This window comes from Papio anubis, chromosome 8, assembly GCF_008728515.1.
Source record: "Papio anubis isolate 15944 chromosome 8, Panubis1.0, whole genome shotgun sequence".
Lineage (NCBI taxonomy): Eukaryota > Metazoa > Chordata > Mammalia > Primates > Cercopithecidae > Papio > Papio anubis.
Window position 1 is genome coordinate 30,867,823 of NC_044983.1, and position 26,130 is coordinate 30,893,952.

Genomic DNA, 26,130 nt, shown 5'->3' on the forward strand with positions numbered 1-26,130 from the left:
GGTCTGGTAGGAGATGGCTGGATCATGGGGGTGGATTTCTCATGAATGGTTTAGCACCGTCCCTTGGTGCTGTCCTCGTGATAATGACTAAGATCTGGTCATTTTAAAGTGTGTGGTCTCTCTCTCTCTCCTGCTTGCTTGCTCTTGCTTTCACCATGTGATGTCCTCACTACTCCTTTGCCTTCCGTCATGATTGAAAGCTCCCTGAGGCCTCACCAGAAGCCTAGCAGATGCCAGCATCAGGCTTCCTGTAAAGCCTGTGGAACTGTGAGCCAGTTAAACCTCTTTTCTTGATAAATTACCCAGCCTCAGGTATTTCTTTATAGCAATGCAAGAATGGCCTAACACAATGTGTAATCTTTGTTTCATACAGTTTACACCACAGCTTTGCCACCTAACTCACCTCTGTCAGTCCATAGAATTTCTGAACCTTGAATCCTGTTCAGAATGCCAAATTGTGAGAGAATCAGTTATGCTTCAGCCTTGAAAGCATGGAGTTCTCTGCTTTCAGGGAACTCCAGATGACTCAGGAACAGAAGTAAACCCTAGACAAATCTAAAGCCAAACATAGAATAAAGCTAAGCAGCAGATTAAACCCCATTCCTTGCTCCCTAGGAATACCTCTTCTTCTAACTCCAGCTTCGGATTTTTCCCCAGGTTTCACAATTGACCTTTGTCTTAGTTCCATGCTGGCTGGACATACCCCTCTGGCATGGACATTCATGATAGGCATTGCCATGCTTCATGATACTTCATTCTTGGCTACTTCTTCTTTTTCTAGGATGCATGTTTTAGCTCACTTCATGTTCAATTGCCTTGTGGTTGGCCTACTTCTTCTTTCTCTTCTTTCCTACTTTTGTGGTTGCTTTATAGTTGACTAATTACTAGTTCATTGGCTCTGCTTATTGCCTAATACTACAAAAGTTCCCTTCCTGGAAGGGTTGGGGATGGGAAAGCGGGGGTGGGTGGTAGTAAAATTAACTGAGCTTTGTAGTGGGCTGGAGATAGGGCGTGAGTAAATGAAAAGTCATATTTTAGGATTGCTCAACTGCATGGATATTTATGCTTCTTTAGATAAGCAACATTAACAAAGTCTGGATCTCAAAGGAGAGATCTACACTGGAGATAATAATATCCCCATGGGCATTTAATGCTCATGGTTGCCTAGAAAATAATTATAAAGTAAGGAAATTTTGAGTAAGTATTCTTGTAAAGGTTAAATGGTGACACCAAAGTAAGACTTGAGTGTCCTAATAAGGGTTAAACTTGGTCTGGGAGTGGCAGTTCTTAAAACCTTTTATAATTCTTAACTATCATTTTTTAGATGTAGTCGTTTAAATCTGAGGACCCAGATATGCTAGTCTTATAGAAAGCACAAATTTAAAATGGGTTATTTGTCTTACATAGCTTTAAAGTTTAGGAAAAAAGTATTTTAAAGCAACTTTTATGGGAACTCTCCAAAATAAATGTGTTCCTGATTAATATATGTTTTATTTTTAAAAATTTATTTTTAATTAATTTTTAAATTGACAAATAAAATTGTATGTATTTATGGTATACAACGTGATATTTTGAAATATGCGTACACTGTGGAATGGCTAAAGCAAGCTATTCAGCATATGCATCATCATCTCACATACCATTTGTTTGTCATGAGGACATTTAAAATCTACTCTCTTAGCGATTTTCAAATAATGTAATTATTTTAAATCAGTTGTTTAAATATTATGAAATTAATTTTAGCCCTTAGATAGAGAATAGTCCACCTCACATGACACATAAAAATGGAAGGAGGTGTTTAGCTCAGGAGAAACTTTTTGGAATATTTGATTCTCTTTCCCTCATTTTCTCTCCTTTTTTTTTTTGTTTTTTTTTGTTTTTAAAAAATTTTTAAACCCTGTATTGACTCCTAGCTATTATTTTGAACGTGAGTGGTAAGAATTTGAGCCTTGTAGATAACTATCCTGATGCCAGTTGAACCATAATTTTCATTTGTCTCTTTCTACAAGATTCTGAATTTTTGCAGGGGCAAAATTAAGTCTCAATTCCCTTTAATTTACCCAGGGCAATAAATCTTAAACATTTTTTCTTAAAAAAAAAAAAACACAACACACATTTTTACTGGAAAGACTTTGTGGGGTGAACATTAACTCTGTAAATGCCGTATGACTTTTGGAGAGGGCTGTCCCTGGCACAGTCTAATATTTATGAGACGGTTGTGTCCATATCAACCACCTGTATGAGAATCGCCTGTGATGCTTTTTTAAAAAGGCAGATTCCCTTTCTTTCCCTATATTTTTCTCTTTTTAAAAATAATTTTGACTTATATTTTATATTCAATGGGTACATATGCAGGTTTGTTACATATGCAGGTTTGTTACATGAGTAATATTGCATGGTGCTGAGGTTTAGGGCATGAATGATCCCATCACCCAGATAGTGAGCATAGTACCCAATAGTTGGTTTTTCAACTCCTGTTCCCTCCTTCTCTCCCCGCTCTAGTAATCCCCAGTGTCTGTCTGTTTTTGCCATCTTTATGTCTATGAGTATTTGATGTTTAGCTCCTACTTATAAGTGAGAGCATGCAGTATTTGGTTTTCTGTTCCTGAATTAATTCGCTTAGGATAATGGCCTCCAGCTACATCCATGTTGCTACACAGGATGCAGTTTCGTTCCTTTTTATGGCTGTATGGTATTCCGTAGTGTGTATATACTACATTTCCTTAATGCAGTCCGCCATTGATGGGTACCTAGGTTGTTTCCATGTAAAAGAGCATATTCTTAGGCTTTTCTGTGAACGACTGATTCAGAGTCTTTCAATGGGTTTCATGAATATTTCATATTCATTTTAATAAACTTGCTCAAGTGACTTATATATACAGTTATAAGTTTGGGAACCTCTGGCCTGGGGAAGTTGTCTGCAGCACCACTGACAGGTCCCTGTCCTGCCACAGACATTTCTGCTGTTAACTCCATGCTTGCATTTTTTGGGAAAAACAAAGCAAAACGAAACAAAACTCATTTTGCAAAATGACACACAAAGTAACTTCTGGAAAAAGTAGGGCTAGGTGAAGAGAATTCAAAACTTACAAAACTATAACTGGAACAACAACAAGAATAATAATGAACCTAATAAAAACTAGCATAGCTATGGCTCTAACAACATTTATTCTCAGCAACTTAGTTGAATCTTTTTTGTACCCTTAAACTTAAGACTTTTTTTTTCCAGACTTTGGTTCTTGAGGACATTTTCTTCTAGTAGAAATCAGTGTTAACTTCTTTATCCATCTCTCTCTCTTTTTTTTAATTTTTAACTGGTATATACCATCATTATAGCACTTCTTACAAAAATGGGGAGCTGTCTTTGTAACTTCATCTGTGCCATCAGCTTTTCCAGATAGTTTAACATAAAAGGAATATAAAGTGGTTCTGGAAGTGAGAAAACCAGCCACCACCTGCAGTAAGGAAGACAGCTCTATGGGCCTTTTAGTTCATGGAGGTTTTTGTTTGCTTGTTTGTTTGTTTTTGAGATGGAGTCTCACACTGTCGCCTGGTCTGGAGAGCAGTGGTGCCTTCTCAGCTCACTACAACCTCTGCCTCCCAGGTTCAAGCGATTCTCCAGGTTCAAGCGATTCTCCAGCCTCAGCCTCCTGAGCAGCTGGGATTACAGGGACCTGCCACCACGCCCAGCTAATTTTTTGTATTTTTAATAGAGACAAGATTTCACTATGTTGGTCAGGCTAGTCTCGAACACCTGACCTCGTGATCCACCCACCTCGGCCTTCCAAAGTGCTGGGATTACAGGCATGAGCCACCGTGCCCGGCCAGATCTTTTTAAATAAGATCTTCATGTGTTATAATACTAAGGTTGTCTCTAATCACAAAAAGCCAGTCCCTTATTGCTTCGAATTGTTCATGTGCTGATATCATGTGTCTACTGAGGTCTGACTTACCACATTAACACACGCTGGCAGAACCACTGCAGATATCCTCCGTTCTCCTTTGTTTTTGTTACTATCATGATAAAATTCTTAAGGGTTTGAATTCTCAGAGGTACTTTCCAATGGTTAAATCACAGAGGTCCACTGCATTGCTGATGGATTTTTTCCCCCACAGTGCTGACAATACAATTGTTCAGGAATGGCCTTCATGACCATAAGGTTATAGGTTCTTAAGTGTTATGTCTCTATAGCTTTTAATTTATTTCAGAGTGATTTCCCCCATTGCAAATAGATAATTGTTCAATAGGTTGGCTGCAAACTTTTGGACCTGATCTATAATTTTCCCTTGGGATATGTAAGATATTTCAGGTATACCAAAGTAATGCAAGAAATATCTTTCTTTAGAGCTAGAGTTTAAGCAGGAAATATGTCATAGAACTATGATGTGTACTTCCCAAGTGAGGGATTTCATTAGGCCTTGACTTAGAATTGAATGTAATGTTAATCTGTAAAGGCTATTTATGAGGGTTTTGCTTAAATTTTTAGGTTTATTAAAATTCCTAAATGATGATATTTTTATCAGCAAAGACAAAAATACTGCTACATAAGTAGTAGTCACTAGAAAAATATTTTGTTTTGTTACCTTAACTGTCAGATTTAAGCACATTCCTACCAGTATTTGGGTTTGGGCTCTGAAACCCAAAACTTTTGAAAGCCTTGGAAAATTTTGTAGAAGTTCTTTCTTCTGTCTCTCTCTTTCTCTCTCTCTCTCTCTTTTTTTTTTTTTTTTTTTTTTGATACTATTGCCACTGGGATACTAGCATTAACAAATTATGTTTAAATATAAAAATTAGGTCAGTGACTCTCTGTTCGTGGATTCCTGAAACACAATGTACAAAAAACCAGAATAGATCTGCATGGCTCACTTTAGAGTGTAACAGCACTGGGAGGTGATCTGACTTTTCGTTTTACACACAAGAAACTGAGGCTGGAGAGAAAGAAGGGTTGTCCGGGTCACAGCTGTTGAGGTCAGCCTCTGGGATTGAACTTCATTTCCTGAATTCCTAATGGTTTTCCACCTCCATTCCTCAGCTTCTTCGATCCCTTTGGTGTGGGGCTGTTTCTTGAACCTTGAATAGGAGGGTATGGAGGTGAAGTGACATGTAGCTAATTCTTCTACCTCATTCTGGTTTGTCTGTTTTTACGTACTAAAGTCCTGTGTATTAATTAATGAGATGAGTTCCAGAGTTGCAAATATTAGAAAACCAACACAATTGATTTCTCCTTGGGAACCATAGTTTTCTGTTGCTCCTGTAACAAATTACCACAAACTTTGAGGCTTAAAACAACATGAGTTCACGAATTTATTATCCTACAGTTTTAAATGTTAGAATGCTGCGAGGAGTGTCATTGGGCTAAAATCGAAGTGTTGGCAGGGCTCCAGGAGGCTCCAGGAGAGAAATCATTTTCTTGTGTTTTTCGGCTTTTAGAGGGACTTCCCTTCCAAGCCAACAACATGACATCTCTGACTATTCCTCCTTGCACAAGGGAAGATAATCTCCTTTTAAGGATTCACACCATTAGATTGGGTTCAACCTGGATAATATAGTCAGCCCTCCCTATGCGTGAGTTTCGTAGCTGCTGATAAGGAGGTCATCTGTAAGCAACTTGAACATCTGTGGATTTTGGTATCCACAGGGGGTCCTGGAACCAATCCCCCAGTTAGTGAGGAATGACTGTATAGCGTAATTTCCCCATGTTAGGATCCTTAATCTCAAGGTCTTAATCACATCTGTGAAGTCCCTTTTGCTGTGTGAGGTAACATGTTCACAGGTTCTGGGGATCAGGATTTAGAATCTTTGGGAGCCATTATTCTGCCTGCTACAGGAATGAATTTCTTTCCACTTGTCTCGCTCTAAGTGGGCAGTTATTTAAAAACTTTATATTAATTTAGAGAGCTTCATAAACTGCTAAAATTTTCTGAGAACCTAAGTGATAATATAAGAAGAATAGCTACCAACATTTGTTGAGTGCTTGCAATGTGACACACACTGAGTGCTATGTGCTTTAATTGCAATATCTTATCTAATCATTTTAGTAGCCTTATGAGGTAAGTTCTATTTCATTTACATTTAGAAAATGTAAAATGAGGCTTAGAGAATTTAAATATTTGCCCAAGGTCAAACAACTAGCATATGGGAGACTAAGACTTGAAATTGGGTTTGTCTGACCCAGGCTTTTAATCTGTATACTGAACTATTTATGTTTAGCCCTAAACTGGTAAATTTGTAACATAGTATAATGCAGTACTGAGAATATAATATCTTAGTAATTTTTAATAAATAATTGTTTTAGTAAGGAAAATACGTTGTTACTAGGAATAAACCCTTTCCAAATGACATAATACCCATTGAGCAGTGTTCAACTGATTAATATTAGTTGGTTATATACTGATTTAGTGATCAGTTCTCAAAGCCTCAATTTAAATAGAAAAGGAAGTTATGTTGCGTGATTAAGTGGAAAGAATATAGCTACTTTAACAATTTTTTGTGCTCTCAGATTGTAAAGAGGAAGGATTTATTTTACAAATAAATTGTTTGCGAAAGAAATTTAATTGGTTATTAACATCTCTATCTCTTGCACCCTAACCAGAATGTAAACTCCAGGAGAACAAGGATCTTGGTTTTCTTACTCAATTCTGTATGTCCAGTACTTAAAACAGTGAGAGCGATATAATCGATGCACAATAATATTTGTTGAATGAATGGATACTGATAAATACCTAAGGGAATGAAGCCAGTTATCTACATGAATAAGGTGGGATCTATATACTAGTTGGATGCCAGAAGAAGAATATAGAACATTCTAATGTGTTTGGCTAGGAACAGACCATATCCTGGGCTAAGACGATAGAGTAGTAAAGGTAGTGATAACCCTGATAAATTCAATATGTTTTTATATAAATCCTGTGCATTAAACTAGTGGCTCACTTGATATGGAGTATTTGAATCACAGATTGACCTTGCTTATTCGTTCTTCCATTCAGTAAACGTTATTGAGCACTGTGCTAGTTATTAGGATAAAAGATGCATTGAAAGAATAAAACTCCTAACTTCCAGGAGCCTCTGTCTCCTAAGTGAAACAAACACCTGTAAAAATCAAATACCTTATATTAAATGGAATAATAATGGTTTTATAGAAACATGGAAGAGGGAGACTTATTATTCAAAAGAGACACTTATTCAGAAGACACAAGTTGAATTTAGTCATCTTGAGTTTTAGGAGAAATAATTTTTGAATTATGGAGGGGTTGCACATGTAGGACAGAGAGTTCTTCTATACTCTTTATTTGGCTCCTTTAATAATACATGGCTTTGCTATATTGATCAAAACTAAGAAATTAACATTGGTACAATACTATTAGCTAAACTGCAGACCTTACTTGGATTGCACCATCTTATAACTTTTTGTGCTAAAGGGAAATAGTGTATGAAAGTCTTTGTAAACAGTAGGCCGAATAGGGTAGTCTAAGAAATGCCATCTGAGTGAGCCCAGGGTGGGTCACTGAGGGTGAAAGTTGCATTCTCTGAAGGGAGCTTTAAATAATCTAACCATGAGCTCTATTTTATTTTGTTTTGTTTTGTTTTACTTATTTTTGAGACAGGGTCTTGCTCTGTCGCCCAGACTGGAGTGCAGTGGCATGGTTTCAGTTCACTGAAGCCTCATCCTCCTGGGCTCCAGTGATCCACCTATCTCAGCCTCCTGAGTAGCTGGGACTACAGGCACATGCCACCACACCCGGCTAATTTTTGTATTTTTTGTAAAGTTGATGTTTTACCACGTTGCCCAGGCTGGTCTCAAACTCCTGTGCTCAAGTGATCTGCCTACCTCAGCCTCCCAAAGGGCTGGGATTACAGGCGTGAGCCATGGCGCCCAGCCTGAGCTCTCTATATTTTAATTTCCTTTAATAACATGATCAGTTCCACCCATGAATTTAATTAATTCCTTATAAGTTTGCTATTAAAATAAAATGAACTGTTATTGATGCTTATTGTGTGCATGACAGTATCCCATTCAGAGTATGTGATACAGTTCTTTGATTCTCTCACCCCGTCCTGTGGAAGGTGAACTTACCTTGCAGATGAGGATGAAGTTCACCTAGGTAACAGATGAACTTGGCCAAGCCACAAGACTTTAGGTGGGAAAATTGGAATCAGAACCTGGATTAACCCGACTTCAATGCCCATGTTTTCTCCTTTGTGTTGTTTCCTGAGTCATTTTCCTGTGTAGCCCCCCTGAATAAGCATTTTCCAAATTATATTTTTTATTGTGCAAAACTTCACTTCCCTTTTTATTCTGAAACTACGTATTTCATGCTTCAAGGGTTTTCTGAGCATTGCAGTATTTTGCAAATTCTCAAAAACTGCTTTTGCTCTTTCTAAGATTTCGTGATTTTAAAGAACAGTTACTTTCTTCCTGGCCTTCCTGGTATCAGTCTGTGTGATTCTATAATGTTTAGTGTATTCCTTTATATCGGCTGCCCTTTCCTTTGAGCATTTCAATGACTTTTCTTTATAGTTTCCAGCTGCTTTTTTTTTTGTCTCTCAAGAATGACCAAAGGTATATGTAGTTTTTCAGATATTTGTTATGTAATTTTGTGCCATCTAGATTTATATAACCTAACATTTTCTGGCTTTTTAAAGATATTTATTGATGGTGGTGGTTAAATCAGAGTTAATAATATTAATTTTTAAAATATGCAAAATGCTTTCATTACTCTTTTTAATTAGCTTTTTACAACTGTATTGAAATAGGTATGGCAGGTGCTATTTTCCCTCCTTTTTCTGCTCAAGATGATTGAGATTCAGAGTAATTTTGTGACTGCTTCATCCTGCAGACCAAACAAGTGCTTCACCCAGGTTTCCTGTCTCCATTCTTTTTGATAGGGTCTATCAAGCTTGTGGCAGAAGCTCAAGATGTTATGTGTAGGGTGCAGTAATTTAAATTCATGGACTTACAAACTATTAACAAAGAATCTAATTAACCTTCTTTCTAAGTAAAAACAAACAAAAGATATTTCTAGTGGAGTGCCAGTGTCTTCAGGGATTCATAGGGAATTAATTAAATTCATGGGTGGAACTGATCGTGTTATTAAAGGAAATTAAAATATAGAGAGCTCATGGTTAGATTGTTTAAAGCTCCCTTCAGAGAATGCAAATTTCACTATCAGTGCCCTACCCTGGGCTCACCCAGAAGGCATTTCTTAGACTATCACTATTTAGCCTAGTCTTTAGAAAGTACTTTCATACATGATCTCATTTCAGCACGAAAAAAGTTGTACACAAGATGGTGCAATCCATGCAAGGTCACCAGTGTAGCTAATAGTAGGGTAAGGAAAGCTAGGTGTTACATTCTGGGAGTCAGTGGATTGTGTCAGAATGTATGGGAAGCAGCTCACTTTCACTTTCAAAAGATTCTTTAAGGAATTTATGCTTTATGTAAAATAGGGGAGACTACACATTTGGACTCTTTCTTATTGGAATTTCTTTTTGTGTGTTTTATGACACCAAAGGGCACTGACTTCCATCATACAGTTTGACTTCGGAGGACTGTATGGGAAAGTGTAGCAGCCTTGAAGTTATACTGGCCACAGAATGTAGTCACAGAATAATATAGCACCAGGTTTCTTACTGTCAATGATCTGTTTAATTTGACTTTGGTTATTTTCCACCTCTTCAGCAAATTCATGTCACTGGGAACCCTAAGATAAGGAATTTGCCTTCCCTGGTCTTTCTTGTGGGGTAGAAGTAAAATGATAAGAATTCAATTGTTGGCCGGGCGCGGTGGCTCAAGCCTGTAATCCCAGCACTTTGGGAGGCCTAGACGGGCGGATCACGAGGTTAGGAGATCGAGACCATCCTGGCTAACACGGTGAAACCCCGTCTCTACTAAAAAAATACAAAAAAACTAGCCGGGCGAGGTGGCGGGCTCCTGTAGTCCCAGCTACTCCGGAAGCTGAGGCAGGAGAATGGCGAAAACCCGCGAGGCGGAGCTTGCAGTGAGCCGAGATTGCGCCACTGCACTCCAGCCCGAGAGACAGAGGGAGGCTCCGTCCTCCCCCAAAAAAAAACCAAAAAAAGGAATTCAATTGTTAAGTTGTCCATTGGCCTGCTTAAGAGTGCAAGGAGGCTATGAAAGCTCTGAAGGTCCTCAGAAAGTCAAATGTGGACCCTGCTGAAGAAGGGATGCAACGTTGGTTACCTAAAACTGTAGTGAACGGAGCAGAGAGAAATTTAACTTTGATATTGTAGGCCTCAACGAGTAAAGAAGGCTTTCCATCCTGGCAGGTACTAAGGTTTTAGTATCGTTCTCTTTAATAAGTCATCTGTGGACAAAAATGAAAAAATCAGAAAACCATAATTACTAAGAAAGTAGATCTGAGTAAATAACAAAGAAACAGATTTTAGAAGTCCTGAAAGGACACATTTATTTCAGAATTAGCTCTGCTAAAATTTTTCTTTTTCACAGAAGGAATAAGTTTTAAATGGCTATGTGAAAAAAATAGATTATAGGGAACTAATGTTCTTAGATCATGTATCAGGAACTTTGTTCATTTATATGCAATGCTTAAAAGTTTTCGCATAGTTATCATTGTTTAAAACTATAATCAAGTGCTAACTCATTTTACCTGGGAATTTATTTAGTTTAGAACATGTAAGTAAATTTCTTCTTTAAATAAAAAAGAATTTTAGTGACATAAATTAAATATATTTCAACAAAGAAATGGTTATAAAGACAAATATTAACATATCAAAGTCATGTTAATGTGCTAAATTTACCTAAGCAATAAACACATCAGAACAGAACAAAAAACTTGACAATAAGAAAATAAGTAAATAGATATTAAATTTTTAGTAACTAGATGTTTCTCAATTTTTCTGTTTAACATTTTGGAAGTGAATATGGCTGGTATGTATAACACATGAGAAAAAACTCCTATTTTATGACAATGGAAAAAATCATATTTATAAGCTTATGTCACGTGAAATTTGCTACACATCAATTAGGTAAAATTGTACTGGATCCATTTTAACCCTGTGAGTTGATTGCCTTCAGTGAAGCTTGCTGGACATCTTTATGTCCTAGAGTGAGATGTTCTTATAATTGGGGGCAGCTGTGGTGATAGACTCAATTAGGCCTGTGGAACACTTACTTTCCAGCTGCTGGCCACGGTGCAGTGATTTGCTCCAGTGTTCATTGTCACAGTGTATTGCCTTTACACCTCGAAAGAACATTAATCCATTAAGATACTTTTGTTGCTGTATCCTCACATGGGGGTTATCACATCGCAGTGAACACAGGAGTGAGATACAGCACTGTTAACCCTTGTGGCATTTGGCATATGACGGACAACTACATAGTTCAAATGAAGTTGTTTTTTTTTTTTTAACACCAATTGCAAGTATTGTCTTGTTTTATTTCCCCTTAAATTATCCAAGTAGCTCAGAAAATTCAGCAATTTTGCATATCTACTGTATTTCTCAGACTGTCTTTTGCATGTGGAATAAGTGCGGAAATAATGTCATGTGGTGTATCCCAGGTTTTGTGAGGAAAATATGGTCCCTATTGATAGATCAATAAATAGAATCTTTAGCACATTGTCCAGTAGTTAAGAGCCAGGGCTCTGGAGTCAGGCTTCCTGGGTTCAGATACTGACTTGATAGTATACCAGCTGTGTGACTATAGACAGGTTACTTTACCTCTCTGTTTCTGTTTCTTCATCTGTAAGTTGAGGATAATGATAATAATACATACCTCCTGGAGTTATCATGAAACTTAAAAACGTTAATGAGCGTAAAGCTCTTAGAACAATGCCTGGCACGTAGTAAGTACTCAATAAGTATCAGCTGTTATTATTCAAAGGCATTTATGGTTGAAAGTACTATATATATAAAATATGTATATATACTACATACTACTATATATACTGTATATAGATGTACTATAAATAAAAGGGACTTTATTTAACTTCATCTCATAGGCTTTGAAAATATATTATAGTTGTTTTAAGTTTTTTATCTTTAGCCCCTAACTGGGAAGTACAGGGCAAGGAACTGTATAGAAAAGGGAGATTGCTAATTTCAATAAATAACTAATTTCAATTATCAGGGTGAAAATTATCTTACCTAATAAACCTGCATTCGTTTTCCCTTGTAGAGTTTTACAGTATTGTAAATTTCTCACAGACAAATGGGAAGAGATGATTTGATTTATATAGTTCATAAGAACAAAAAAATTTACCGTAGTGGCTATGAAATGGAGTAATCTTTCCCAGATTTTTAATCTACTGTCCTTCTCTCCGTTTTCTACCTCTGCTTCAAACTTTGTAGGAAAACTAGGTATGATAAACAGTCCTAGGTTTAAGTGTTGGTTCTATAGCTTGTTAGACTTACAACATTAAGTTCCCCTATCAATTTCCGTCTCCTCACCTGTAAGTGGAAATAATCATTATGTATCTTTCATGAAATACATACCAGAACTGTTGCAGATGAAAGGAGATTTGACCAAATGGTAATTTTGGGAATATGTAGTAACAACAAGGCACATTAACAGTTAAGCATCCTGTAGACCCTGGTCAGTCAATGGAGAAGAGCAACTTTGACTTGAGGGCATAGAAGGCATGGTGGCTGACACTTATAATCCCAGCACTTTGGGAGGTTGAAGCAAGAAGATTGCTTGAAGCTAGGTGTTTGAGACCAGCCTGAGCAACATAGTGAATCTCCGTATACCAAACAAAACAAAACAAAACAAAACAAACCCAGCATGGTGGTGTGTGCCTGTGCCTCTGGTCCCAGATATATGAAAAGCTAAGGCAGGAGGATCACTTGAGCTTGAGCTTAGGATTCCAAGGCTGCAGTAATCTATGATAACATCACACCACTGCATTCTAGCCTGGGTGACAGAGTGAGACTCTGCCTCCAAAAGAAAAAAAAAATTAAAGCAGAGAAGGTAATGTGAAAATGTATGCGCTCTTCTTGCAATAATACAAGAACCATCTGACCATCTGGCTAGACTCTGAAATCAGGTGAAATAAATGAGCTAGCAAGGAAATGACCAGGGTCTCAGCTGAGGCGGGGTCCAGTTTGAGAGTCCTCCAACAGTGATGACCAGATAAGAGAAATACAGAACATGAAAACTTCAAAGTAAAGATAATTCAACCTACTTGACAAGTTTCCTGTTAGATTTACATGTCATTTTTGTTAGTGTCTGACAGCAGAGCAGCATAAGAGTCCTAGCCCAGTGGCATACAGAACACAAACAATGTCACAGGGCCTCACGATTCATAGTAATAAAAAGTCATAGAGAAGATAGATGGGGCCTCTGGAATCATTTTGTACCTGGGTTTCTTCCTTGTCGGTGTCTTCCAGATTCTTCCTCATCCTTTCAGCAGACACTTGAAGTCCTACTTTGGGTTAGGAGAGCCTGAGATCCTGTGTATCTTCCATTCAATAAATTTAGTAATTTTGATGTTTAGGTATAGTATCAATCAAAATGGACACATACACAGTCAGGCAATAGCCTGATCCTCCAAATAGGGACTGTGACCCCCTGCTAGTAACTCGCCTACCCTTGTTTGATTTGGTAGGGATAAATTTCTTGAATGCCCTTGTGTTTGTACATGTGTTTTTTGCTTGTTTGTTTTGTTTCTTGAGATGGACTCTCACCCTGTCACCTAGGCTGGAGTGCAGTGGACTGCCCACTGCAATCTCTGCCTCCCTAGTTCGAGTGATTTTCATGCCTCTACCTGCCTAGTAACTGGGATTACAGATATGTGTCACAATGCCTGGCTAATTTTTGTGTTCTTAGTAGAGATAGGGTTTTACCATGTTGGTCAGGCTGGCCTTGAACTCCTGATCTCATGTGATCCATCTGCCTTGGCCTCCCAAAGTACTGGGATTGCAGGCGTGAGCCACCGGCGCCCAGCCCTCTACGTGTATTTTTTAAATGCAGTCAGTTGAGTATGGTTTTCAGATGTAGAATATGATTAATCATCTTCGATGGCCTTAGCATATGCATACTATTTAACTGGGCTAGTTGTGGCTCATACCCTCAAATCAAATATCTTAAAGAATACTGTTTCAGTCATTTTGTAGCAGTTAATTGTGAGAAGTGAAACTTGGAGGACATCCGCATGTAAAATCCCCCACCAAAGGAAACCAATATGTTTGGGAAATCAAAATGAAGCACTAGTAGGAAGCCAGCTCTGGCGTAGTGGCACCACTGTGATGAGTGTTAGAAGTAAAATGCTGAAATGGTGCCCCCAATTTTATTCTTTTATGTTGTATAATGACACATTCTATGCATGTGATGTGAGGTCATTCAGCATGCTTGCAAATAAATTACTCAGTAGTTCATATACACATCATTGTATTATGTAAGAAGATGAACATGGAACTGCTAGAATGGAGTTTCCAGAGTCCAGCCATCTTAGTCCTACTTTGAAGCCTATTCCCAGCATGTTTGCTGGTTGGATTTAGTTTGCTGCCAGTGGTAGACAGAGTCAGCTTGAGAATATTTTATAACAAAATGCTGAATTTTATGGCAACTTTTATTTCAAATGAAGGTGCCATCCTCCTTCCTCAATAAGCAGGGACAAATCGCAACTCCATTTCAGCTCACAGGGAACTCTATTTAAGCGACTTGAATCAAGAATATTCCGTCTGAAGCCTGATTCATCTAGAACACAGGGCAGGGTGAGCACAACATCACCACAGGTGGCAACAAATAATGGTCTTGTTGGGCGATTCGGGATATAACTCAACATCACCCACTGCATCAGCAGCAGGGCATTAAAACCTAGGTGCATTCCACAATACCATCACCACTAGAATGTGCTGCCTTTTACACAGCTATATTTACACATTTTCATCTGATAAGACAAACTTTCCCTTTTATAGCCAAATTTGTGAGTGCAGCTCAGAAGAGAAGACCAGATGGAAGAGCACAAAGTTTATCCACTCTGTTGCAGGACCGCAATCAACTTTGTGAGTTAGTCCAAGGAGGGAGAAATATGATCAGGGGAGTTTTGGAGACTCTCCATAGTAATTTATCTACTTCTAACATGACTATTAACAAAAGGACAGCCTGCATAGAGGATTGATTAATGACGTTCGTGTGGCTTTCATTAGCTAACATAATTGTCAGTCACCGGTTGTCACTGTGGGATCTGCACATGTGTGATGGTGGGCTTTTTACACATTTATGCAGGGAAGACTTCACTGGGATCATAGCTGAAAGCTCACTGTTACTTGATAATATTTTGCAGATTTCCGGTGTAATTTGTTCAATGTGTTGAGGCTGTTCAGATTAGCTGCACAAACGTGGAGAGTAAAGATAGGAGCTAGCTTTGCATTGTCAGATCCTCCAGAGACCAGAAATAACAACTTATCTAGTGTCACATGCCATCAGCATTATATCTGCAGCATACACATGCTAAAATTTGTTTCCTGTTCTTAACAATACAGTACAATATTTGATATAGCTGCATGGATAATATTTGAAAAATAAGGGCACAGTAGATGATTAAAACAAGAGGATTACTTAGATGAATGAGGGTTTTTTTTTTTTTGGAAATTTATTTTGCCCTTACCACAAGTATTTATTCACCCATTAAATTATTGGAATAAATGAACATGTCGCATTGAGTTTTTGTGGTGGTCAGAATATGAAATATAAGTATTTTTGGATTACCACAAGTTTTTTCCTAAATCGTGTGACATAGCAAATAGGAAAAGCAGATCACAAAACTAGACTTTGGAAGTATACCTCGTATACCTGCATGTTTTGAGTTAGAGTCAGAAGAGTTTATTTGTGATCTTGTAAAATCTTTGAAAATACTTAAAGCCTGTAAAAAGAAGTATTCAAAAGAAATGCCTGTGAAATGTGTGGCATTAGTCTGATGGCATTTGCATGTCTGTTTTAAAAGGCTGTTCTTTGCACTTGACTGTCTGCCTCTGTTGATGCATTTCTAAGGGTGTGGATATGTTTATATTAATGTCAAGCAAGTTTGAAATAGATTTAGGCACAGACTGCTTAAAACTTGCTATGTTATTAAATTGTTTCAGGGTGTGGAACTACCACCCCTCTAGAAACACATAGAAAGCAAAATTATGAACTGCGGTAGACCAAATACAATTAAATCACACTTAAGATTCTCGGAATACCTCCTGCATTTGAAGCATTAACTTAGCCTTGAGCTTGCCTTCAGCCAATTTTTTAACAGATCTTTTATGCATAGATAAGACTTGCAAGACAAGTAAAAAATTTTTTGCACTTTTAAAATTCGAGTACTCAGTTAACAAGAATTGACCCCAAGTTTAGGAACTACCATTGGCCTTATAAATAAAGTTATTACTAGGTATTGGAAGATACTTGGTGAATAGGTTTTATTTCAGTGAAATAAATGAGATTGTTTCATGTGAGTAAATCATATGCCTGAGAAACATGAAAATGAATTCTATTAACAGATAGCTATTTATATAATCTATGACAAAAGAAAATTTACTCTGTTTAAAATTGACTTACTATGGAAGGATGAAAAAAATCATACAAACCACATGGACTCAAATATTAGTTTGCATTTTTATAAGAATCTATGAAATATTCAGGGTTATTCCAATAGTCCTGGAAGACAAAAAGTTTCAAATAATATCCACAAAGATAAAAAAAGGTTTAAAATTATTGCCCTGTGTCCTTGATACTTGAATTTGGGTTCTACCCTGAGTGAGTGAGAAACTTTGTGTAGTCCTTGTCTAGAAGGTACCACTGACAGCAGGACACCCATAGGTCAAAGATGCAATCTGTTGGTAGTACACAGATGTGTTTCTTCACTTATGCTATGGAGGATTTTGAGTTATCAACTTAAGAGAACTGTTTTCTGAAAAGCTGGATTATCCTCATGTCATAGAAGTTACCCCAGAAGGACGCAGCAGGCACATTATTACACCTGGACTTCTAGGGATGCAAAGTTAGAGTAGCCATGAGCTTTTCCACATCTGATGGATTTGGGACTATGTGCAAGAGAGAGAAATTCAGGCTGGTCACTAGAGGTATCCTTGAACCCCAAACATCGAGAAATGTTCGTACATCAGGGTCAGCTTAGGAGGGGATATTTTAGCTCAGAAGGACCTTGGATCTGAAGGTCTCTGCCTCATTGCATTGTAGGTCATCTCGTAAGACAAGGGATGTACCACTCTGCGTATGGACCCCAAAGGAAAGGAGAAATGTTGACCTGCCCAATGAACAATTGGTTTCCTTCCATCAAAAGACCTAGTGGGGTTGGAGCCCTTGAAGTCACAATTGTGAGGATGAACCATATGAACATTTCAGTGCAATACTGCTGGCAGAATTTAAATGATTTAAATGAATTTAAATGATTCATTATTAAATTTAACTTATAAATTATTAACTCCAATAATTACGAGAATTTCTTTCATAACTGCAAATTAACCAAGACTTTAAAAATACTTAATGACATGAACATAAAGAAGCAAACCATAGACACCAGAACCTCCTTGAGAGTGTAGAGTGAGAGGAACATGACGACTGAAAAACTACCAGTTGGGTGCTATGCTTGTTACTTGGGCAACAAAGTCATCTATGCAGCAAACACCTGCAACACTCAATTTACCCATACAGAAATCTGTGCATGTACCCCCTGCATCTAAAATAAAAGTTGAAAAAAGAACAGACTAATGCACACAGACACACACACACACACAGAGAGAGACACACACACACGTGCGTACTTAATGAAGCCTAGGTCTTTTATCTAATGGCAGAAAGATCAGATGAGAAAGGCAAAAAATCAGAGACAGACCAAGGTTGCCGGTTTTATTTTCCTCTATGTATGTGTTAGTGTGTATATGTATAAATGTATTTCCATTTGCTAAACCGTCTAAAGTTTAGTTGAAGACATCATGACATTTCACCCCTAAATGCTTAAGCAGATATTGTCTAAGAACAAGGAGATTCCTTTGCGTAACCGCAATGCAGTGCTCCCACTTGAGAAATTTAACTTTGATACAATATTTTTATTCAGATTTCCCCAGTAGTCCCAATAATATCCTATGTAGCTCTTTTTCCCTTGGAGCAGGATCCAATCAGTAGCTCCACATTGCATTGACTTGCCATGTCTCTTTAGTCTCCTTTCATCTAGATCACATTCACAGTCTTTTTTGTTATTTATGACATTGATTTTAAAGCCTATTTCAGGTGTTTTGTGGAATATCTATCATTTTGAATTTGTCATATTGTTTGCTCATGTTTGAAATCAAGACACCTAATACAGAAATAAGAAATAAACTAATGAAAACAGAAGGTGAAGAGGAAGGAGAGATGAGCTAAAGAGAGAAAAGAAAAGAGGGAATGAGAGAAAAGAGGGAAAGAGAGAGACAAACTGATTTTGTGATAAAATGTTTATCAAAGTGGAAGAAAACAAAGTCTCCATGGATTTATGTTCAGACTATATTGATAAGCAAATATATGGAGTGGTAAGTGGGGAACATGGTCCTTAAAGAGAAGGTATCTGAAGTACAGTTGACACTCAGACAATGCAGGCGTTAGGGGTGCCAATCCCCTGTGTGGTCAAAAATTTAAGTGTAACTTTTGACCCCCGCAAACTTAACTACTAATAGCCTACTGTTGACTGGAAGTCTTATCGATAACACAAACAGTTGATTAATAAATATTTTTATCTTATATGTGTTATATATGGTATTATTATAATACAATAACATGAAGAAAATATTACAAGGAAGAGAAAATATATTTACTATTCACCAGGTGAAAGTGGATCATTATAAAGGTCTTCATCCTTGTCCTCTTCATGTTGAGTAGGCTGAGAAGGAAGAGGAAGAGAGGGGCATTGGTCTTGCTGTCTCAGGGGCAGCAGAGACAAGAAGATTCATGTATAAGGCATTTTGCTTAGAGGCAAGGGAATAAACCTTGGAAGTTCTGGTGTGTTCCCAAGTTAAATGTAAAATTAAGAGGGGTGAAGAATTCAAACTAGTTATTTCAGTTCATACATAAATTAATGAGGCAATGTATTTTTCTTAATATATGTAAACCAGTTTTTTTGGTGTCATTTAGCACCAGCAGATTTGTTTCTTTAAAACCCTTCACCAGGCCTTTGGCTCACACCTGTAATCCCAACATTCTGGGAGGCCAAGGCAGGCGAATTGTTTGAGCCCAGGATGTGGAGACCAGCCTGGCTAACATGGCAAAACTCTGTCTCTACAAAAAATACAACAATCAGCCAGTCATAGTGGCATGCACTTCTGGTTCCAGTTACTCAGGGGGCTGAGGTGGGAGGGTCGCTTGAGCCCAATAGGTAGAGGTTGCAGTGAGCCATGATCATGCCACTGCACTCCAGCCTGTGCAACCGAGCAAGACCCTGTCTCAATCAATCAATCAATCAATCAATCAATCAATCCCATCACCAGGCTCACAAAGTTAAAAATGATCTTAAGGAGTTAACAGAAATATGTAGACACTACTTCAGATACATGAGAATTTAGTCTGTTTTTAAAAACCTGCAAAACAGAGATTCATGAACCACATTTTAAAAAGACTTCTATGAAAGCTTTTCAGAAAAAAATATTTTCAAGCTGTCAAAAAAAAAAAAAAAAAAAAGAACTAGACAAAATCATCAGGTATCAGGGGCTAAGAACAGCTAAAATAAGTTTTCTAATTTGTCAGTGTTTCCGCTACATTAAATGCCTGCTTCTCTACCTCATCTCCCAGCCACCAAATAAATAAAAAGGGGGATATGTAACTGTAGGGGTACTGCTAAGAAATCACAGTGTTCAGATGATTTTTTTCTGAAATGTATTGGAAACTTCATGTGTTCATTCTTGACATTTTTTGGATTTACTTGGCAAGGGCAGAATCGTAGAAAAACAAATAGAGTTCCCTGAGTAGGAAAGGTACTCCATTTCCTGTTCATGGTTAGGTGACCCTGATTACTGTCCTTGGAGTCTTGAGCCCCTTACCCAGTGAATAAGTAGGTACTGAATCAGGGAGGTGCAGACTCATTTGCCTGGGTTTGTTTTCTGGGAGTTCCTGTTTAACATTCCTGAACTGGAGCAGAAGTAGATTTTGTAGCTGGCTTTTCTGAGACTCTGAGGAAACTGAGAGTTGTTGAATTCTCGGGTTCTGTGATGTTTGATACTTATTAAGTGAAATTATGTGTGCAGAGGAAAATTTATTCATCTATGCTTTTAACAAATGGCTGTGATAAACAGAATTAGACATACTATATGGAATTGCATAACACACCACCACATGTCCGTATTACCCGCTTCCACAGTTATCGGGTTCTTGGTAATTGTTTTTCAACTTTCTGCCTATGCATTCCCCACCACCATATTATCTTGAAGCAAATCTCAGATATTATAACATTTTATCTGTAAGTATTTCAGTAGATATTTTTAAGCTGTCTTGCTTAAAATAAGAATGGTATGTAGGTGTTTAATGTATTCTCCAAGTTAATGCATCATTTAAGTACTCACAGTCTCTGTTGAGACTATTTACGTGCACTAAATCCGATCAAAGAGAGAATCTGATGTGAGTAGTGGTCATCTGGAATGGTCCATTCATTGTGTTTGGGATAGCAACTGTGTAGGTCCAGTCAAAGAGTGGTAGCATCAGAGAACTTCTGTCTTGAAGAAAGGGGCCATTGTTAAGATTGAGGGGTTTTCTGTGTTCTTTGGTCCTCTCTGATGACAGGATAGTGAAATGAGCCCTAGCTCTGAGTACCCACAAACTTTGTAACCATGGATAAAGTCAGCCACTTACTTATCTGTGAAATTAAACTTCCCGATTTTAAAAATGGATGTGATGCTTCCTGCGCCTATTCACAGAACTGTGATACACTGTGATTTGGGATGTGAACACGCTTTAAAAATAATGGCCCGGTTACATATTCTCCTTTTATTTTTATTTTTTTTAATTTTTTTTTTTTGAAACAGAATCTTACTCCGTTGCTCAGGCTGAAGTGCAGTGGTGGGATCATAGCTCACTGCAGCATTGACTTCCTGGGCTCAGGTGGTCCTCCCACCTCAGCCTCCCAGGTAGCTGGGACTACAGGTACATGCCACATGCCGCGCTAATTTTTGTATTTTCATAGAGATGGGGTTTCACCACTTGCCCAAACTAGTCTCCAACCTCTGAGCTCAAGTGATCCTCCTGTCTCAGCCTCCCGAAGTTGGGGGATTACAGGTGTGAGCCATCGTGCCCGGCCTACATATGCTCCTTTAACACAGGCTTTTGGTTATTTGAAATTACCAATGTTCAGGATTCTTAATGGCATCAGAGAATATAAGCTTGAATAAGTAACTATCTAGAATTTTTTTAAGGAATAATTTTCTAATCTAGGTTCTCTTTTCTTCTGAGTATATTTTATTTGGGCATTTTACTTTTCTCCAACATGAGATCCATTTTCACTCATCCATTTTGAGATTGTTTTTCTCTCTGTTAATAAAACCTTTGGAATGGTGCCTTGATCAGGATAACTCAAAATTAAATGTTTCTCTTTGAAAGATTGCCTGGTGATCAGAATTGTTTTTTCCTTCTCTTATTTTAGCCTTGCCTCCCCGATTGAAAGAGATGAAAAGCCAGGAGTCAGCTGCAGGTTCCAAACTAGTCCTTCGATGTGAAACCAGTTCTGAATACTCCTCTCTCAGATTCAAGTGGTTCAAGAATGGGAATGAATTGAATCGAAAAAACAAACCACAAAACATCAAGATACAAAAAAAGCCAGGGTAAGTATAATCCATAAAATAGTAGAGACTGCCCCAGCAATAAAGTAATATAACATATAAACGTTATTTAGGCCCTAATAAGTGAGCTTACTATCAGAAACACGATAGATAATAAGTGAAAAGCTGTTTCATTATATAATGACAAAAAATCATCTTATCACATAGGCAAGAATTCAGAGTTTCTGGTTCTTACAGCTTGTTGATAAAGAAAAGAAAGGATGGATGGAGAAAGAGCTATAGGAAGTAAGAAGAGATGGAAGGGAAGAAGGAAGAGTGCATTAGTGGCAGATGCTGTCATAGTAATAGATCCTAAAATTCAATTTCTTGGCCAGGCACAGTGGCTCATGCCTCCAATCCCAACACTTTGGGAGGCCGAGGAGGGCAGATCACCTGAGGTCAGGAGTTGGAGACCAGCCTGGCCAACATGGTGAAACCCCATCTCTACGAAAAACACAAAAAGTAGCCGGACGTGGTGGGTGCCTGTAATCCCAGCTACTTGGGAGGCTGAGGCAGGAGAATCACTTGAACCCGGGAGGCAGATGTTGCGGTGAGCCAAGAGCATGCCACCGCACTCTAACCTGGGCAACAGAGCAAGACTCCGTCTCAAAAAAAAAGAAAAAAGAAAAAAAAAAAACAATTTCTTTAAAATAAGACAAATGCATATAATAATGTAGAGTACCAGTGCCTTACACAGCTAAAATCACAACTTCATTATAAAGCTCAGTAAACACTTAGATTTATAGAAAGAATTGGAATGTAACCAGTTGAATTCAGACTATTTTTTAACATGGGGTTAATGATATAATTATATCTAATAAGAATTTTTAACTGACACTGCTGATAAAGCACATTGTCACTCTAGCAGATTTTAAAATCAGGTAATCTTAAGTAGGAAGAATTTTAAATGTTCCTATTCTCCCTGAGGGGGTCCATATTTGACAGGGCTTCATGTGATTCCTGCAACATCTTGGTGGATGCATTCTGGATCTACTCTAAAATGATGCTCTGTTATATCATACCTACACTCTTCATTCTTATTTACTTCCTTACTTAAGAATCATTTCTTCTATCAAACTACATTTTGAAATCAGAGAAGAGATAAGTCAGTTGGATTTCTGCTTCTAAAGAGTCTTTTAATCAATGTGACATGTATAATAGTGGTTCCAAACTCAAAGATGACATTTTCTGCACTCACATGTCACAGTGAACCCCCAAGTATGGTAACAGAAGCAACAGAACATTCTCCTATGCTTTGATTTTATAGGACATTAGCCAGAAAATTGTTACACATTCATGAGCAAAGTGATTACAGTGAGAATTAAATTTAATCTTATCAAAGTGTTTGTTTGCTCTGATGACTGTAATTAGGTTTTTTTTTCTAGTTTCTATGGTTTTATAAGCTATATACTTACTTTATTAACTACATGTTGACTCTAGTTATTGATCATGTCAGATAGATCTGTTGCTTTGGAAGTATAATAAAGTGTATTGTATCACTTTCTGCAGCAGGTGGTACTTCAAAGATACAAAATGTAATATTGTAAAGAGATATGGCATTTTTATACCTAATATTACTTATTTTTTTACATTATTCCAATATGTAGCAGTTCAACAGCACATGGCAACTATCTTACTTTGCAGATTAGGAAATTGAGCATCAAAAAAGTGTTCTGCTTTGCCTCAAGTCATATAACTAGTAAGAGACTCAGTGAGAACTGAGTTCATTATTGTTATACCCATTAAAAAATGTAATATACTGAGAAAGAAGTTAAGTTAAGTTAAGTTTCTTCCTGTAGATCATAGTGGTAATGAATGGTTAAACTTAGATTTGAAATAGGTCTGACTCTAAGTCTCATGCCTTTTCAACAGATACTTGTGATTTTGCTATATAGATTAAATAGATTTGGTACAAATCTGTTTCTTGGGTTCCTTTCTTAAAACTGGAGAACCTTCATATTTAACAGCATATGTGCATGAGGGGAGTAGGAAATACAATGAATGAATTGAAAAGATAAGTATGATTCTTATAAAGAAGTTTAACAGGACAAAAATACTCCTAGATTTTGGATGGAATCGATTTTGGTGTTTACTTTTCATCCAACAAGTTAGTAAGAAATGAAGTTATCTCTACATGCAGGGTAATGTCTCATTTATTTCTACGTGGCTGTCAAAGGATACCAGTAACATTTAAGTGCCATGAAAGGTTTTATGGTAGGACTGTGGAGAAATTAAAGAGGTATAGGGTATTGTAATCTCTGTACCCAGGGGCGGGGGTCATAAGACTGTATAGAGATTATCTAGTTCAGTCTTATATAAAACATGCGAATTCTGGAAATCATGTGTTACAACACTGCTAGAGCAGGGGAGGAGGAAGGGAGGGAGGAGAAGTTCATCTAGAAGAAAGCATCTCACACTGCAAATATTCAATCTGATGCTACCTGGAGAGAAGCAAATGAAATTTCGGTAGATAAGATGAGAAAATGAATTCTTTAAAAAAGTGAACTGACTAGAATGAATAGGCTTTAGAAAAGGTACATGTATACTTAAAGAGGTAATTTGTTACATGGCTTCAATGACATATAAAAGTATCATTAGTATTCAGAAAAGCATTTTCATATTGGCTTCATAGGTCCAGACAGCTAAGAGCACTGTCTACATATTAATAAAATCCCATAATACCAGAAAGGGCAATAGTCAGAAATTACTTCTTTTAAACAATAGTCTTGCTGGAAAGAATTAAATGGTGAAAAATGTATTGAAGTGATGCAACTATAAATCATTTGCAGCAAAACAGTTAACATATTTGATCTAAAAAGACATGCTTTGTATAGAGTGGACAGCTATTTGATAATCAGCTTTTCAATTTTTAGAATTGGGTATTTTGTCATATCTAAAATTGCGTCTTTTTATTAAAAAAAAGCATTGTCAGGTTTTTTTAAGATTAAAGGATCCAGCTGAATCTAAATTTAATTAACATTTGCAAGGTGTTCTATTATTTCAGTTTATCCTGTAAATATAAGTAGAATGAATATAATTATTGTTATACCCATTTAAAACATTAATATCCTGAAAATGAAGGAAGCTAAGTTTCTTCCTGTAGATCATAGTGGTAATGAATAGTTAAACTTGACTCTAACTCTTGTGTTTTTCCAGCAGATATTTGTGATTTTGCTACATAAAGTCAGAAGTCAGAACATAGGGCTCTGGCATGCTTAGGATAATGGCTTTAATTAAAAGATTCTTATTTTACAGATTCATTTATATATTACTATTAATGAGTTTTAATTACTAAGATATTCAGACTATTAGTATTCTGCAGTGGTTAGTTGGTTATTTTGACTTAAACTTTTTCTTAGGCTATGATCAACCAAGCAGAGGTGAAGTTTAGTTTGAAGTGTAAGATTTTTCTGGGATTCTCTTTATTTAAATGCATTGACTCTTTTCCAATCCTTAGTCTTGACTTCTTTTTCACACTTTTTATAATCTAGATTGTGCATAGCAGCAGCCAAAATATCCTTTTAATCCCTTGGTGTTTAATGCAACAATTTCACAGCAATATGCAACTTCTATTATTTTGTAAAATCTTACCCTTCTTTTGCTCATGGTCCTACTAAAAACTACATTCCTATGTGTTCTTCGTATGATTTTTGAATTCCTATCTGAGCCTTTGTTTTCTTTCGCTAACCCACGTGTGGGGCCAATTAAAAGAAATGGAAACTGCCCTCGTGTTATATGTCTGCTTATCTCTTTGTTCTTGTTTTCTTTGACTGGTGGATGATTTCAATCAAGAAAACTGGTTAAAAAGCTTGGCGTGTGACAGATTCATATGTGAGGACTGTCAGATTGACCTCATTTAAATACCTATTCTTTCTTAGCTTTATTAAAGGCTGACTTTCTATTATTTGTATGTTTCACACACTTTTGGATACCCTTAATTTTGCCTCAGCTCTTACATATTTTAATTTTGTTTAAAATTGGCTCTCATTGTTTTATTCACATTGAAAAAGTATTACAAATTATTTCTTCTATTTTTAATGGTTGCCTTTTTTGACTTTATAATGGAAAAAGTTTATGTGCATTTTTTTCTCATCTTAGCAACTCTATTAGATCACTTGAACTTTATATATAATGAAATCTCAATGTTCTCATGTAGAAAATGGGACTCAGTGGCATTCTATATGGTTTATGTGAGGCACGTGGTACAGTGACTGGTTCTGTTGTTTAAGAAGCCCCTCTTTTAGCCAAGCACAGTGGTGTATACCTACTATCCCAGCTATTGAGGATCTCTTGAGTGCAGGAGTTTAAGACCAGCCTGGGAAACAAAGCAAGACCCCGTCTCTATACTTAAAAAAAAAAAAAAAAAAAAT

At 37.1% G+C, this 26,130-nt stretch overlaps 1 protein-coding gene across 6 annotated transcripts in view; it reads left to right on the forward strand.

Annotated features, from left to right (window-relative positions):
* The window catches only part of NRG1 (neuregulin 1), a 219,668-nt gene that overhangs the window by 24,632 nt on the left and 168,906 nt on the right, over positions 1–26,130 (forward strand). For all 6 annotated transcript variants that reach the window (XM_003902626.5, XM_003902625.5, XM_003902624.5 and 3 more), the window contains exon 2: positions 21,586–21,763. In XM_003902626.5, coding sequence (XP_003902675.1) covers positions 21,586–21,763 — 178 coding nt within the window. The remainder of the gene's footprint in view (positions 1–21,585; positions 21,764–26,130) is intronic.